Genomic DNA, 17,606 nt, shown 5'->3' with positions numbered 1-17,606 from the left:
AAAGCCAGCCATCTCTCCATCAGGGTTCTCTACCCTCCCTGCTTCCACTACCTCACCAAATACTCCTTCCCTTCAGCTCTGCTAGGTTTTACTGCCACCAAACCGCAGAAGCTACTCTCTTGAAACAGCTTCCTTTTAGGCACCCCACTGAACAGCCTGTCCTCATCTCCCTCCATCTTCTCTAGTAATTGACAACATGCTGATGCCACTGCCACCCCGAAACTGTCTGCTTCAACTTGGGGAGCCCCCATTACCCTGGCCGACTTTTCTGGCTTTTGTACCCTACTCCTAACTCCTCTTCTTCCTGCCCACTAAATGTGTTTATTCCTCTGAGGATCCTTATATATAAGTAATGAAGTGGAGAGAGGTGTCTCAGGCAGCTATAGAACTTTCAGGAAGTACTTGTGATGAAGCTCTGAAGTCTTGCATAGAATTTTATCAGCTCATTGAGATACAATGCTTATTACTTAATAAACACAATTTGCCTAGACATATTTTCTTACAAATTTGCTAGGAATTCAACTACTAATTTTATATAGAAACTCCCAACATCACTCTCCAGCACTTAAACACACTTCATCTACCTGATGTCCATACTGATAACAGAGCCCTGTACATTCCCACCTGGATCAATGAGCATTCAGTAGATCCACAACAAAATCCATCACACTGGGCCATGCAGGTGCCCCTCCTCCTGGTCCTCCATCACTGTTAAGGGCATCTTCTGTGATTATTTTGACTCCTCTCACTTTCCATCAATTGCCCTGACTTTCTCCATCCTGAAGGCCTTCATATCTATTCCCCACTGTGCCTGCCCTGGTTAAAGCTTCAGGGTTCCTTGCCTATACTGTGAACCTCCCTTCTGAAATCCATATGTACTTCCACTATTTCTCCTTCTTAGAGGTCTTCAGTGACCTGTGTGCTCTCTACTGAAGGTAATGCAAAGTTCCTAGCATGCGGCTGAAATCTCTGAAGGATTGACTACAATCCATTCTTCCAGTATTGCGTATCACAATTATTCTCCCTGGATTTCAAACTAGCCTATGACACACCATTCTCTCCATATGAGTTGGGGTCTCCTGCTTCCATTCTTTGTCTCATGGTGGTCGCTCTATTTAGAATACCTTCAACTGTATGTTCTTACATATCACAAATCTTTTCCATTTGTCAATGCCCAATTTAAGGGCATCCTCCTTCCATAAAGCTAGTTTTGATCAGCCCAGCCAGAAGTGTGTCCTTCCCCCACTGGTGTTCCATATCACTTTCTTAGTGTTTTCTTATTGAGATCAATCTAGGTTTTCCTTATAATTAATCTATACACAGCTCATCTCTTTTTAGAGGAAGAACAATCTATCTCACTACTGAATCACATTCACATAGTCCTATACATAATGGGCTTATCTTAATAAGTATTTGATGAATTAATGAATAAATTAGTGAATTAAATTCCTGGCCTCCTATTGCCAATCTTTCCCCACAACAAATCGGTATTTAGCAGATTGCAGCATCTTAGGTAGAAAAGGCTCCTTTTGTACCCAATAGATATGCTTCAAGTATTCCTAAAGCACCCTCCCCTCTTGCTATCCAGTATCTGGCTTTGAAGAATAAATTAGCACAAGGGCTTCACTGGATATGCAATAGAAAATTAACTTCTCATAAAATGGTTTAGTCCAAGTTTATTAGAAAGCTCTCAGTTTTCCTGGTTTGCTTTGCAGAAAATTTTGTGTTTACTGTGATCAGAAGAGGTAGAAAGCAGAGCTGCATTGACAGAACTGTCTGGGATCAGAGAGACCTGGATGATGCAATTAAAAGGTGGACAGACAGGTAGACAGATGTTCAGCTGCATGATCAGGAACAAGATTGTATAAAAAGGCTTCTTTGATCATTAGAGATACTGCTATAATGAAGCCCTGGATACCTACTCGGTGTTTCTGCCGGTTCTCATCTCCAGCAGGTGTCTTATAGAAAAAATAAGGCAAACACAAACAGATCCACTGCCAGCTAGTCAGAGCTGCTTGGCATTTTTTCCTGTTGATTAAGCCACAAATAAAATCATACATGTTGTGCTTCGAACACAGGCAGAGTATGCAGTTCGTGAATCTTCGCAGAACACACCTTTCTGAAATATTTCAGCATCCATTACTCTGCTGAGATCAAGAAACTAATATATATTCAATAGAGTATCCTATGTGATCCAAAACATCCCCAAGGGCCAGAACATGACACAAACCGTAAGCACCAAAATGGATTTAAAAGTCAAACAAACCATAGGATGGTAAATTTGGAAAATGAAGGTAAATCGTGAACAAGTAGGCAGGACACTGGGGCTTAAGGATAACTAGGTCTTGGTTGTTTAGAAGACTGGAGAGCTGTACTAATGTGCATCAGCCAAAGTGGCAGAGCTAAATGTCATTCATATTGGCCTCTGGAATGCACTGCATGGTACCTTAGAAGTAACGCTGACTGACTTCTCATTTCGTTTCTGCATAGTTTAAAATGAGAGTAGATTCCCTGATCACACACCAGCTGACAGGGATGTAGGTGGTAATTAGGGATTCTTTGGGGAATAATAGTTGCTGTGAATAATCCACATAGTAGAGACCCGAGCACAGGTCTCAGCAGTGTTACTGACACCCTTCTGTGTTAGGCATACCAATTCATCCCCCTGTCCTGGGTTCCTCCTAACACACGGAGACAGTTGTAGCACTTAGTGATTTGTCTGGGAGGGTAGTTTTTAGGAGTGTAAGATGCCAGTGTATTGCATTCCCCTCTTTAGAAGAAGCTACATGGCTCGTGATAGCATCATTTCTTACAGAATCTGTTAACAGATTCTGGCTCTAGGGTTAGGGTGAGGAGGAGAAAGGGAGCAAGGCAGAGAGCATCCGTGCTCGAGGAAGAGATTCAGTCACTAGGCCTATTTTTATGGCTTGGAACAGAGGCGGATGCCCCAGTAAATCACACTTTCAAAGACAGATGGGTCCTCTGTAACCACGCTTCCCCCTTCTAGAGTCATCGCTCTGTCCTGTGAAAGACTTGAGCTCCATACGCCCACGAGTCATTGATCCTGCTACAACTGTAATGGCACGACTCTGAAAGATCTGATTGCACTACACCCGCACGGTGGGTCTTTGATGAGAAAAGGGCAAGACGGTATTTTAAGTTACTGGTTGGAAAATCAGCTAAGACATGGGTGTTTCCCCATTTCCGTCTCTACATTTTACAGTTACAAAGCCCATTCTCAACCCATTTTAATTGGGTGCTTGCCATCACATGACGTTGGCAAAACACAGACGCGTGTCCCAGAACACCAGGCCAAGGAGGTGCAAGTCTGCACTTCCCAGTTGCAGAGGTTCTCCTGGAGCTAGATTTCCACGAGCAGCCCTTTGCAACATCACCTGAAATCTCAATATTATAGCCCAATCTGTGATGTTACCTGAACACTGTCAGGTCAGACTCTCTCCGAATACTAATATTAAGAAGATCACCATGACATCTGCCTACTGTAGGTAACAATGACCAACCATAAAGGTAATCTTAAATTGGGTTCTCTTTCAAGATATCACTAACTCAAATTGCTTTTGTCATAGTTCTTTTCAAAAAAATATTTTCAATTTAGAACTGGAAGGAAACATGAAAGAGTAGGCTTGACTGCCCGTGAAGTTCACTGCTATTGCAGTGCTAAATGGGCACAGGCTGGGAAGACAAATGAAATAAGACAAATGCACTCTCCCTTATGCTCAAGTATGGTATTTAATACAGTTGAACACTGCATTTATTTTTATCTTTGACAGGTCCAGAAATGGCCACTTACTTTATCTGCGGATGGGATATTCTCAAAAATATTCTTTCCTGCCCCACAGGAGAACAATTCTTTTTCCCCCCAGGGTTCATTAGCAGCCAGAATTGGTGAACACTGCATACACGCTCCCCCTCCTACCTTCAACCATCAGGAAAGATTAAACATCAGGATGAATTCTAGAAACAATGGCTGTAAATGAGGGAGAACAGCAAGCCTAGACACCAGTGTGCACCATCAAGAAAAGCGTTTTAAAGGTATTTCCTCTAAGTTAGGAGATATTTATACAGTATATAGAATCTCAAAGTTGGACTGCTCTATTATTTTGAAATTCGTTCTTATATTCCTGCAGAGTTTTGCAGTTTGACCTATTTGTCTTAAGGTTGGACTGCATTATACATTCTTAAGAAGCAGAAGCAAGACAGAGATGGCCTTGAAAATCACCATCAACATTGTAATCAGTCTCTTTGATAGAGGTGATACAGAGCACTGACACTGTAGCCGCCATTTTCCCTTAAAATGGTGTTCTCGTTCATTTGAAGACAGAAGCAGAGGCCCCTGTCTTGAATTTGCAATGTTTAAAAATGGGAGAAATACACTGTTTGATTCAATGTTCAAACATTAACAAAGTACACTCAAGGAATCTAAATCAGCAAAAAGGAAAGAAAACTTAGTTTGTGGTAATCTGGCCATCAAGGCATCCAATATTCTTTTCTGATTGAAAACTGTGATTTCAGATTAGCTACTATAAATGTATTATAAAAGGCAAATGCAATAGATTTTTCAGTTGATCCAGCCTAAATAAGGCTACTGATATGGAAGAAAAATATTTAAATAATTTTTAAGAAAACCTACCTAAATAGATACATACAACTCATGGTACTATTAACCACTCAATGATAATCATGGTTAACATTCCTAGAGACAAGTTATTGCAAGATAAAGATTTTCAGGGGGCTCCCTCTGCTAAAACGTGGCCATAATTCCTACTCTCTTCATCAAGAATGGAGTTACTGATAGAAGAATTTCTTTTTCTAGCTTTTAGGCTTTAATACTCCTATCCTCACTTGGAAAATGGACCCTGTCATCTGTCCTCAGACAGGAATGCCGTCTCTAACAGAGGGGGAGGCCTAAGATGCTGCTTTGAGAAGGATCAAATTAAGGGATCAAAGAATCCAAGACAGGATTTCATGGTAATATCTGGCTTCCTTCCTCTTCTTTTCATACCAATACAAGGTGGATTCTTAAGCACATATAAGTATAGCACACAAAGGAAGTGCTACCCAAATTCTGTCCTGAAAAAGAACTCTTGAAACAAAATTTTCAGCAGTAATATTCTTAGACTTGCATAAAGAAAATGATCACATCTCTTACAATTTATCTTAACAGCCTAGATCTATTAGGATTATGTTGGAAGCAAAACTGTAAGAAGGAAAGAGAATGAAAAAGGGCCACCCAGGGCGGCCTCCTCATGGTTTCTCCATGATCATCATGGATTATGGCCATCCTGAAGATGTGAATACATGATTTGAAACCATTAACCATGCTTGTAGGCTCTGGTCATGAAATCACATTTATCCTCGTCAAGCTCAATTGAAGGTGGCATGCTCCAGTCTGTACACATTTTGAGAGCGGAGCTTCTCCAACCATCTCTGAAGCCCTAGCTTCCCCCCCCACCCCCCTGCACCAAACATTTTGCTCTTTCCCCCCACCCCACACAGAACTTCAGCACTTCCTTTGCTCATAGTTCCTTTTGCACTTCAGGGGATTTACACTGAAAGATGGCAGCAGAATCCCTAGTCTAAAGCAAAATTCTGTATTGATATTTAGGATGATTTCAGCATCAGCACATTAGAGTGAAAGCATGGATGAAAGATTCTGGTTATTATTCCTGAAGCTGACTCACCCTCAAAGAAGAGCCCACAGCTACCAAGAAGGGTTTTAGTTTTGAAAAGAGAGATGGGATAGTGTGAGCTGACCGTAGCTAATGGAAAAGCCCAGCTTCGGTTTCTATGTGTAGCTATATGACACAGCGGGGGGGGCGGGGGGGGGTGTGTGTGCAAGCACGGCAGTAATGAGACGTGGGCGTTGGGAAGTTTCGGCCAGAAAGTATTAACGGTTTCTAGCTGAACCAAGATGTTCAACTCAGTCATCTTACTAGGCTTACTGAAAGTCAAAATGAAACAAACAAACAAAAACCCTCCTCTGCTGGGGTCTTTTGAGAGTGCATCACATAAAAATATCTGTGATCCTTTCTAAGATGCAACTTCACATTGTATCATTTAAAACTCACATGTAGACCTTTGTGCTTTGCTGAGAATATAGCCCTGGGCCACTTTTTGTGAGTGGTGATACAGAATAGTGCATAAAATCTCTGAGTTCTCGAACTAGTCCACTCCTGCTTCACTGCTAATTAGGTGTACAACCTTGACCAGGTTACTTAATTTCTGAGTCGCACTTTCCTTATCAGAAAGTAAAGTCAGGAAAAAAAGATATTAGTACATACCAAATAACACTGAAGGATTAAGTCACAAAGGCATTCGAATGGCTTATCACACATGAGAGTTTTTGGGGAGGGGGGCAGTGATGGAACTCTTTCAGGCCTTGGTTACATATGCTCATTGGTTAACATTTGTAGAATGAGCATAAAAAGAAAAAGGGAAATTCTACGGTATGATAATATTTAAACAAAATTTAAAAATATGTGTAAGTATGTATGTATTTCAATTATACTGGGTAAAGGATTCAATAAACACAATAACAATACAGAGCTGATCACAGTGCCTAGCACATAATAAGCAATTAAAAATGCTCATTACTGAGGTGAATTTTTGCGGCTGTGGTTATTAGCAAGCTGGGTGGAAGATGCGTAACTGGGGTGGCAAGAGTGAAGGGGCCACTGGTAGGCCCAGGTGGGGTCTCCCCATGAAGGGGGATGGGTGGACCAACAGGAAGGGAAGAGTGGTGCTGTGCTAATCTGTCACTGGGCTCCAGCTGGGAGCCAGGCTGGGTTAGCAGGGGGAATGCTGCTCCCAGGTTAGCAAGAAGACACATTACCAGTTGCAATTACAAGATGCCAGAAGAAAAAAGGAAAAAAAAGAAAGAAAGGAAAAAAAAAAAGAGCAGCTATTTTTGCTGCTAGACATGAAAACAAACCAACTGAGAAAAATGCTTTGATGAGTGGAATATATGCTGCTGGGTGTGTGGGCTGGATTCTATCTACCTCATCCTCCAGGAGGGAGGGGATGAATAATCCTGCAGGTTCAGGCTCAAACGGGTGTGGTACAGAAAAGCCAGCCAAGTATACACCCTATTCTTCATAACCTTAAATTCTGTTCTCCTTTTTAGTGTAAAGGTTCAGCATACAAAGTTGGAAAGAGAATTTTTTTTTTTGAAGGAGGCAAAGGATATGGGAAAAATTCAATATCAGATACCAGTATGCATGTAATCACTGAGATTTTTCTAAGCTTGCATTTTAAAAAATGATGTTTTTTGCTCAAGAGTTGGTAAGCCATTGGATGCCACAGACCATATAATGTGTTGACGCTCCCCGATGGGCAAGCACACGAAAGGGAAGCACTTATCTGGCTGTAAAAATATGTTCCCTCTCAATATGCAAGTCTATTTTTCTTCCTGCAATAAACTACATTTGTTTGATGCGGTATCTGATAGTTTTATAGTGTTTGTTCACATACTCACTAATTTGCAAGATTGGGTAATTTGCAATGGGTCTCATAGGTCATTAGTGCAAATTAACAACATTCTGTAAAAGATAAAGCAAGAGAAACTGATACTTTGTCATGGTGAACAGTTGAGCATCATATTTCAATTTAGGAATCTGACACCTTATGTGCATTCTTCCGTAGTAGAGAAAGTGGATTTCACCACCACCACCCCTTGGCAGGAAAAAGGGGAAGCACTCATGAAAGAGATTTTAACCAACCTTTTTAATCTCCAGGTTCTGGGATATTTTGAACATATACAACTGTATTAACATCCCTTCCTGGCACACATCCACCCTAAACAGTTTACTATTTATATTTGAACCTGAAAAGAAGGCACAAAGGCCTCCTTCCCACACAATCCCCCAGGCCTTCTTTTTGGCATGGGAAGCACACACGTTTTTGCAAAATTACTCAATGTATACAGCTGAATTCTACAGTTTTCATTAAGAATTCAAGAGACGAAAACTGTTGGCTTCCATAGCAAGGTGACCAAATCTACAGGGATATTATGTACAAATAGTCTGGTTAGAATAATAAACGCTGCATGTGCTTTATAATGTTAGACATGTGCAACATGGATTCATTTGTGATCTGAGTCTCAGATTTTTAAAAACAGATCCTCGCTTGCCTTGAGATAAACTTAAGTAAATAATGTTTGCCATCAACTCTAAATGAAGAATGACAGTTAAATTTTATAATCATCTTCACAGCTTCAGGACTTACTTTATATTTTCTCAGGCTCATGACCCACAGGTTGCCATAGCAACTAGGAAATCCTACCTTATCAAGCGCTTCCATTTACATTCCTTGCAGCAGCTTCCCTTTATGAATTAAATCCATCATGGTTTTCTATTCTCAAAATAAAAAGTTCTTAGGATTATCTTGCAGAAACAAGGATCAAATGCTTTGATAGAAATACACTATGCAAAAGTTAATTCAATGGTGGTTTTCTTTAGGAAGAGCTAGCTAGAACTATGGCATAATAAACAGCTTATGTCCAAACTTCGAGGCTTCAAAGAACACTTAAATGGAGACATTGTGCTAAAGATGACACATCCGCCACCTATGCATTTCATCTCTGAATTATCAAAGAAATCATCTGATTGGATATCCTACTTCAAACAGGTATTCAGACATACAAAGAATTAAAACTGCCTAAGATAAATCCCTGTTACATACCTATATACATATTAATAAAATGAATAACGAACAAATACATTTAAATCCACAACTCCACTAAGGCAAACAAAACAAGTGACAAGCTTCACTTTTATTAAGTCCCAATTTTCATAGACAGCTTTTGTCCTTGTTTTTGGAGGTGTTAAGTTACCTGGTAATAGGAGATGACTGCCTTTGTGTTTACAGCTGTGTGCGATAATTACGTCAACAGGGGAAAAACCTACCAACCCACCATCTCTCCTCCAGAGGAAAGGAATATCCACCCCTGTTACTCTGTGCTGCGATCCATGACTGCAGATATGGTCTCACCACACAAGGAACAGAAACTTAGAGAGGAGACACCGAAGCTCACGTGGTGAAATGAGAATTCATTCAACTATCTGAGAAACCGACCTCTGAGAAATGCACAGGGATCCAAATCACTCGGAGCCCTCAAGTCACTGCTTGACAAGTGCTTAATGGAGATGATGTTGAGACAGAAAAAAAAAAAAATTCGATCATAGCCTCCTCTGCCATCCAACCCCCAGAAAGACCAGAAGATTATCTCAACTCCCTCTTATAGGCTCTCTCCAGCTCAGACAAGTCTCTGATTATGGATACAGACCTCAACCCAGTTTGCATTATCAGAACGAACTTTCCTCTTACTGGATTCAACATGTGTCCATCCAATTCTCTTTGAAATTGCACTCATTTCTCTGTGTTTGCAGTCCTCTGCTTCCTCCAGTCAGCTTTTGCTTTTTTGTTCTTTTGGTCTCTGCTTCTTATCCACACTTTGATTCTCAATCTTTTCTCTCCTCTCTAGCTTGGAGAGTCATAGCACAATGAAGTAAAGGATAAATAGAGTATTGGCCGGCCACAATGGAAGAAGGAGTCTGTCAAGTTCTATTAAAACTTCCTTCCTTCCACCACCACTAGTTTCCCTCCCTTTTGTATTTTCTGCAGCTAATAGGAACCTGGTATCTTGACTGCAGATTTTTGGGGGTGGTGGGCAACAACCTAATTCTAAAGCTTCCAAAGAGGTGAAGCACCAAGAGTGCCCTAGATGGTTTATTAGTGACTCATATTAGAGCTGGAAGCAGACTGGTCATTCATAGCAGGATATTTAGTTCTGATCAAGTTGTTTCAAGTGAAATAAAAGTGTATGCAATGTCAACTTTCAGGCAGTGTAATACCGGATTTAAATTACATATTATTTTGAAGCACTTTTCTATGCATCAAATCACTTTTAGCAGTATTACTTAACCTCACAACTTCAAGGTTTATCTGTGGGGGAAAGACAAGATACACACACATAATAGTTATCCACTCTAGCAGCACACCATTTTAGAAGATTCCCATAGTCACTGATATTGAAAGGAAACTGAGAAAACATTTGTGTATTGAACACAGTTCTGGGGGAAAAAAGACCTATTATGTTTTCTAGATTCCCAAGTCACTGAAAATTAGGATTATCCTACATAAATTATTCAGCAAGATGAACTCTCCTAACCAATTTAGTAGTACACCAAAGCTTTAAAGCAAGAGAAATTTCTGGGGAAGCTCTTTGATGAGCATGGCTCCACTACACGATAATGAAATTCACAAAGATGCACCAATAGCCAATATATAGACAAGCAAGAGTTTTAATTTGGTTAATGCACTTTTATTCATTACTGGGCCTCAGTAAAAACCTGGTATCCAACTTATGGATGCATCACTTAATTACTTGTGCTTCACTTTTCAAAATGAGAAGTACTTAAATTGTCTATCAGTACCTTCATGTAGAATAGCACCACGATTCCTTGAGTGATAGAATGTCAATGTGAGAACTGGCATCATGCTGTTGCAATAAAACAGTTAAAGTCATCAGGCCAAACACTCATTACAAGATTATTTATAACATGTATTTTAAATGCTTTCATTTCTCTTAATCTGGATTTTCATACTTGAGGACAAATTTAATTTCTCACATTGCTGACATATTTGTTATAGACATGCCTCCGACCCACTTAAAGTATTTGCTGGTCATGCTTGCTTGGTAAAACGTCAAGCAGAAGTAAGCATGTATGATAACTAGAGCCTAAGTAATTTTTTGACAACGTCATTTTCTCTGCAAAAAGCACCTTGAAAAGGGAAAATGTCCCAGGTGGCCAGATTGTGCAAATCAGAAAATATGTTTCTTGTACGGCACTACCTTCTATTGTAGGAAGGCCAAGAAAGCAGTTACTCTTTTTCCAATGAGACAAGATGGCAAAAAACATATACACAAAGGAATAAAGTCCAAAAACATTTTAAGTGGATTTCCAACTATTTAAGCTAAAAAAAAATAAAATGCTGAGGCCCAGTTACTAGCATCACCCAATGCCAAGGCTGATGCTGACCTTTGTGTTCTTCAGGAACTGAAGACCAGCAAGGTGCTAAGTATCCAGCTTCTTTCTGTTCTAGCATCGCACCCAAATCTTGAAGTTTGTGTAAGGTGAGCCTTTTAATCAATGAGGAGAAAACTTTCATGAAAAGTCACTGGAATTTATAGACTTAAAAATTTAAGTGTATTTACCCTTTAAGATAGTCCTCTTGAAAGCCCATATACTTCTCCAAGTAATGCTGCTGTTACTCCTACTGTGTGAGCTACCCCCTTTTTGACCCTTCCTTTCCATGACAGTCACTGGATCACATTCCCACTCCTACACATAGTGGGAGCTACACATAGATTTTCTTTGTTTCTTTTTCTTTCTTCTTTTTTTTTTTTTTTAGAAGCCCTAAGTGCGATGTCCACCTTAATAAAGTGATTCCAAATGATTCTGGGCTGGTTTAAAATAAATCCAATTATCCCGAAGAATGAAGATCTGCTACTGTTGGAAAGATTCAAATAACTCAAATTCATAAAGAGAAACAGAAAAAAAAGGTTTTGCTCAGTGGGCAACCTCCATGAAATAAGTCTGTGTGACCTTCTCCCATGATTACTATAAAAAAAAAAACACAAAGAATGTGTATTTTTAAACCCACAAGAAGGTTTTTATTAACAGGTGACAGTTTTAAACATCATAACAGAAGGTTTTCAATACTCTGGAGCCAAACATTGTGTGATAAGGTGAAAAAATCCAACTGTTTTCTAGAACTAAGCTTTGGGAAACCCATGGTTGAAATTCAGACATGAGAAGGGGTAAGTCGTAAACAACAGTAAATGCACTCATATAAACAGAAAGTGAAACCATTGTTCAATTGAAATCTCTGTTTTCAATTACTAAATATGTTACAAAGCATTTAAATGAACACCATGAAAGATAATCTGCATTCAATACAAAGCTGACCCTTGGGGCCCCTGGGAAAATATTAGATTCTTAGGGGGAATTCATTAACCTGACCTATTCCACTGTTCATGCCTGGATTTTTTTGTAGCAAGGTGCTGGTGTCCACGGCACCAAAAGCTTTTTAGGAGTTTGCACTATTCCTTTTATCACTAACTTTTATAAAAATATACCCACTTCACATGATATAAATGCTAACATATCAATGTCTTCCTTTTCAAATGAGTTTCATTCATTCATTCTTCTATTTATTCAATCAACAGATATTGAGGCACAGTGCCAGATGTAAATACGGTTTAAGTTATCTATATAGACAATGAGCATTCAATTAAGCTGCATGTTATACAAAAGGTAGAGATTTGCTTCCACAACCTGGCAAGAAAAATTTAAGCAAAGCGTAAACTGTATTCACAGTTCAGAATTAAATCAGAAATACTCTGCTGAAACCAATAATTTTGGGTTTCAATTTTCTTTTATCTTCTTTATTCTTACGCCAGCTATAAATCATATCACTACCCATTCATTCTTCTAAGACACGGGAACATTTAAGTGAAGGTTCTGTTTATTCTTTCTCCAAACCAGTGACTAAATTTAAATAAAATGTTCTTGGGGTTAAAGAAACATGCCATTTCTTTTAAAGTTGTCAACCCTCTAAAAAGTTAAAAAAAGGAAAAGCAAAAGAAGGATTGTCAATGCATCATTTTAAACATACAGATTAGCTTTAACCCATAGGCTTTTCAGTATACAACCTAAGAATTCTGTCAAACTAAAAAAAATAAAAGAGTAGGTGAATGGGGGCGGGGGGAGGGGATCATGAAATCTCTGTGCTTTCTAAAATAGTTCATTTTCTTTGAGCTAGACAGTTATGCCAATTCAATCAACCAAAGAGGTTTAATAAAGGATTCCAATCAGTCCTTTTTTTTCTTTTTTTAACTTTTTGTCAATTAAGAAACAGGAATTCAATGCTTATACATTACAAAGAAGTGGAATCAGGGATCCAGGAATACCAAGCTCATGTGAGCTTCCCAGCTACCAGAGTTGGCACCATGGACCAAGAGCCAATATTAGCTCTGGTTCTCCCCTCCGGTAGTATGACTGGAGGCAAGCCACTCAATTTCTCTCACCTTCCAAACTCCCATCTGTAAATGGAGATAAAAATAGTATCTATCTCCAACTATTGCTTTGAGGTTTAGTGAGCACTTTCTATGAGAACAGTATGGTGCAGGATTCTAGTGATACTCTGCAGAACCTAGCCTTAAGTTTACAAACACAGCTAAGGGAGGGAAATAAATGCTGATACAGTTGCTTTTGGTGGCTGTTGTTATTGTCTAGTACTTGGAGTGAGAGCATTAATGGAGGGTTAAAACAAAACAAAAAACAAGACAGCTTAGTATTGATAAATTCAATACTCAAGACACCTGAAGTTTCTTTTCTCTCTAAACGTTTATTTTGAATTCCTTTAAGGCAAAACATGAGAAGAATCACATATGCACAATGGGGAAAGGCAAAGGAGAAAACATTCAAAATGAAAAAGCTAAGATGTATGCCCCAGGAACTCCATGGTTAGTTGAAGATCATGCCAGAGAAAAGAACGAATTCCCATATCTGGACCCATGGTGAAGCATTCCATATAATCATGGTTTCTTTCTTAAATTTTATTGATGACAATGTTCTAGAAGTTTTATAGTATCTGCCTTCCCAAACAGAATAAAATGAAAAGAATTTCACCTGTATTGCTCATTCGGGTCACACAGGCATCTTCCTCAGGGACATCAGTGAACTTTTCATACTACTTGAGGCTCCTTGATCCTGTACCTTTGATTCCAACCCCCTCTACTCTGTACCTGTCAAACCTCAAGTTTTCTGCCTCGAATGTGTGGGGGGTTGGAGAAAAGAGAACTAAGAAAAGAAACCTGTACAGATTCTATAGGATTATAAAATTAAGAAATAATTTGGTTTTGATAAAACCCTGGGGGCTTCTGAGTCATCTGCCTAAATTTTGAAGCAAATACTCAGACATATTTTATGGCAGCTCAAGAGACCTTTTTCCTACTCTTCAGGTATGTTCTCGGTAGCTGAGGTTATCTGATACATTGCCTCCAAATAAGTGAGGTGGGATTGCAGTGGCCACCTCACCAGCTCTTGGAAAAACTACAAAGTACTCCCTTCAATAAAAGGTTTGGCGGGGGGGGGGGGGGGAATTCCTTGAACACATTTCAGTTTCTGACCTAGAAATCTACTCTTTAAAATGAAAGAAAAAAATAAAAATAAAATGAAAGAAAAGGGATATTGTAGGTAACACAAAAAGTCTGTGGCATCTTATCATTTTGCTGTGCTTTGAGCAAGCTTTCAGAACCATCTGATAGCAGGGGATTCTATTAGTTACATGCATTATACGCTGGAAAAACAAACAAGTGCCACTTTACATAGTTGAACCAATTCATGATATGACACCTCTATAAAGCAGGGAGAAAGATGATCTTATTATAGCCTGTTTTCCATGACTGTGTAGAACGACACCCAACTTTCCCTAAGCCCTATTCACAGTGATGGAGGATGCCGCCCAATGCTTTCTGTGGAACCAGTTTTATTTAAAAGCATGATGGGGTAAAACAACAACAAATAGGTAATAGAAATTTTAAATATTTAGTCAAAGAACACCTCTAAAGGAAAGAACAAACCATAATCATCATCATCATCTGTTAGGCTAACATTTGTCAGGAGCTTACTAAGTGAGCCAGTGGGCTAAAGCCTCTCGCTCAGTCCTCACAGCAGCGCTGGTGAGGGACATCCCATTACCATTTCAGTTTCCCAGAGGAGTGAAGAGGCTCAGGGTGGGTAAGGAGGTGGCCAGTGAGTTCAGACCCATCTCACAGGAGAAAATCCCCCCCTTACCTCATGAAAAGTTTCTCTTTTCACAATGAGGTAAATAGGCCAACAGTTTCATCATTTTAGACCCATATCCCTGGTGTGTATTTTCTCTTGATTTTTAAGATTAAATAATCAGATGAGCAGAGAATGGTCAACGAAAAGATGCCCTATTTACAGAAAACACAACAGCTTTTCCAAACTTTGAGGGTGTGTCTTCAGATTAGTTTACACCTACTGGCACAAGTAGGGAAATACTATCCCTACTAAAAAGAAAGATTTTTTTAAAAAGATTTCATTTATTTACTTTAGAGAGTGCACAGGAATGAGCAGGTAGGGGAAGAAAGAGAGGGAGAAGCAGACACCCTAGTAAGCAGGGAGCCCAACGTGGAGCTCAATCCCAAGACCTTGAGATATGAGCTGAGCCGAGGGCAGTTGCACAGCCGACTGAGCCCACCTAGGTTCCCTAAGATATATTTTTGTCCTTTAATTCATTCAAAAACCATTTACAGAGGAGATGTGTTATGCAAACTTGAATAGAATATGTTCCCTAACCTGCAAAAAGCACATAGTCTAGAATGGAAGACAAAATGGAAACAATGAATTATAGAACCATGGGACAACACAGTGACAGCCACACCAGATGCTCTAAGAAGTGAGCAAGGTAAGGTGGTAATTGGTTAACTGTCAGGAAAAAACATTGTTTCTTGCTCCAATGCTACTTCATTTAAATTTTAAGACTCTGGGTTTTGGTTACTCCACATTAAAATGCCCTAGACATTAAGCACATTCACAAGACATTGAAAACAGATTAATATTACTATGGGATAGGTGTATTTTCTCCCCACCATCTTTAGCAAGCAAATGAATACTCAAGCATCTCATGTTTTGATCACTGGAGGACCGAGTGCTACATAAAAAATGTATGAATAAAAAAATAAAATGTATGAATCCATTAATAGTAGTCTCAATATAGTTGAAATCACAGGACAGGGATTATAGTGAATCACATTCAGAAAAACACTTCAAAAAATACCTACTCTGACTTTATCTAGTATCAATACTATAGCAACAAGATCAGAGAATAGTGTATTTAAAAAATGAAACTACCTTCTACATAAAGAGTACCTACTGACTGTGGCTTAGACTATGTGTAACTTATTTCTTGCCCCTCTTTCACCAAAAGTCAAACCAAAGGTGGTTTGTGTCTGCACAAAACAAAAATTGTCTGGTTGTACTAATACAAAGTCAGATGACTATCACTTAAATCCTATCTTAACAATAGCACTAATTGTGCAGTAAGAACACTACCAACCTTTTGCTCATGGTAAAGTAGAAGGGGACCAAATTCAGCCTAAACACATGTTTAGAGGTCTCAAAGACCTAGACACAGCTTATTCGAAAGCATCAGGAGATGTTGGGAGTCTCATTTCTCTAAACAGTGTGAGCAGAAAATCAGACATTGCCTCTAAAATTGAATCAAGGTAGGGGAGAGTATGCCGTGGGTCCTTGGAGGAAATATGCTAGAAGAACCAAAAGCAGTAAGACTGGCAGCAATTTCTCATGTCAACTCAAGAACTGTTTCCAAACAAAGATCCTGAATGGAAACCCAATTTTACATTAGGCCGTGACCATCTGTATATATTATATGATAATATTTGCCGAAAATAGTGATTATGCTTTCTGGATTTTCCTGAGTAATGATTAGCATGTCAGCAGTATGTACAGTATCTTCCCAAAAGAACAGAATAGAATTATAAACATACCAAAATGTCCCTATCCCACCATGCTTCCTAAAGAAGGGAGGGAAGAAAAAAGAAAAAGGAAATGAAGCAAGCAAGAGTTCCAATATTTAAATGTTGGAAAATGGCAAGTATTCGTCAGAAAGACTGACATGACAATTTCACAGTGTAAAAATGCATGTGTACAAAGTACAGAGCTCTTGATGTTAACCAAAGGAGGTAAGCCAGTTGTTAGAAACATCTTTACAAATAGCTTGGGCCCTAAGAAACTAAAGGGGGAAATGATCATTGTAAATAGTATTAGCTTTCATCTAAAGTCTAAAATTAACTGTGGGACTTGTCAAAACAAAGCTGCCAGGCAGCAGACTGGTTAGGAAAAGCCTACGGTCCAAGAAATTGCGATCTTTTTTCTTGCAGCCTGGTACTGGGCTGGCCTGCCACTCTGCATTTCCCAGCCTCCCCTACAGCTAGTTGACCAGCTGGCCAAGCTCTTTCCAGAGTGAGAAGTGACACGTGCCAATCCTAGCTTGGTGCGTGAAGAGCAGGCTGTTCCTCCTCCACTTTCTCTTTCCCCCTTCCAAGGAGCTGAAATTGTAGGACCGCCAGGATTCTAGAAGCTACATGTGGAAGGTAGCAGAGCCACCATTAGCCTATGTCACTGGAGCCAGGCTATCCACTGACCTGGAACACCCACCCTAGACTATTAAATAAATTTCTAAATGTTCCACTTACTGCAAATTTTAAGCTTTCTAGCCTCCCTGATATGGTCTCAGAATTACTAATAAAGATTCAAGAGTATGGGTAACAATATTATGGATAATGTCTTTAACTGACTGATCATGGAATGATCAGTTTATCTATATGATCAACCAAGTGAGTCCACTGAACCCAGGATACCCCCACAAACACCACCACTACCCTCAGCTGGTTTTGAACCTGTAAGCACAGGGAAGGGCAGGAATAGAAGCCATTCTCCTCTGGATTCCCTAATCAAAAGTCATCGGTAAAT

At 39.4% G+C, this 17,606-nt stretch overlaps 1 protein-coding gene across 18 annotated transcripts in view; it reads right to left on the bottom strand.

The window, feature by feature from the left end:
- CADM1 (cell adhesion molecule 1) overlaps positions 1–17,606 on the bottom strand; it is a 325,518-nt gene that overhangs the window by 118,395 nt on the left and 189,517 nt on the right. The window contains exon 1 of one of the 18 annotated variants that reach the window (XM_025465442.3): positions 10,455–10,519. The exons of the other annotated variants lie outside the window; for them this stretch is intronic. Coding sequence (XP_025321227.1) covers positions 10,455–10,518 — 64 coding nt within the window. The 5' untranslated portion in view covers position 10,519. Of the gene's footprint in view, positions 1–10,454; positions 10,520–17,606 lie in introns of those variants that run through there. 18 annotated transcript variants of the gene reach the window in all.

Source organism: Canis lupus, chromosome 5 (assembly GCF_003254725.2).
Source record: "Canis lupus dingo isolate Sandy chromosome 5, ASM325472v2, whole genome shotgun sequence".
Taxonomy (NCBI): Eukaryota; Metazoa; Chordata; class Mammalia; order Carnivora; family Canidae; genus Canis; species Canis lupus.
This window is presented reverse-complemented; position numbering and strand designations above follow the sequence as displayed.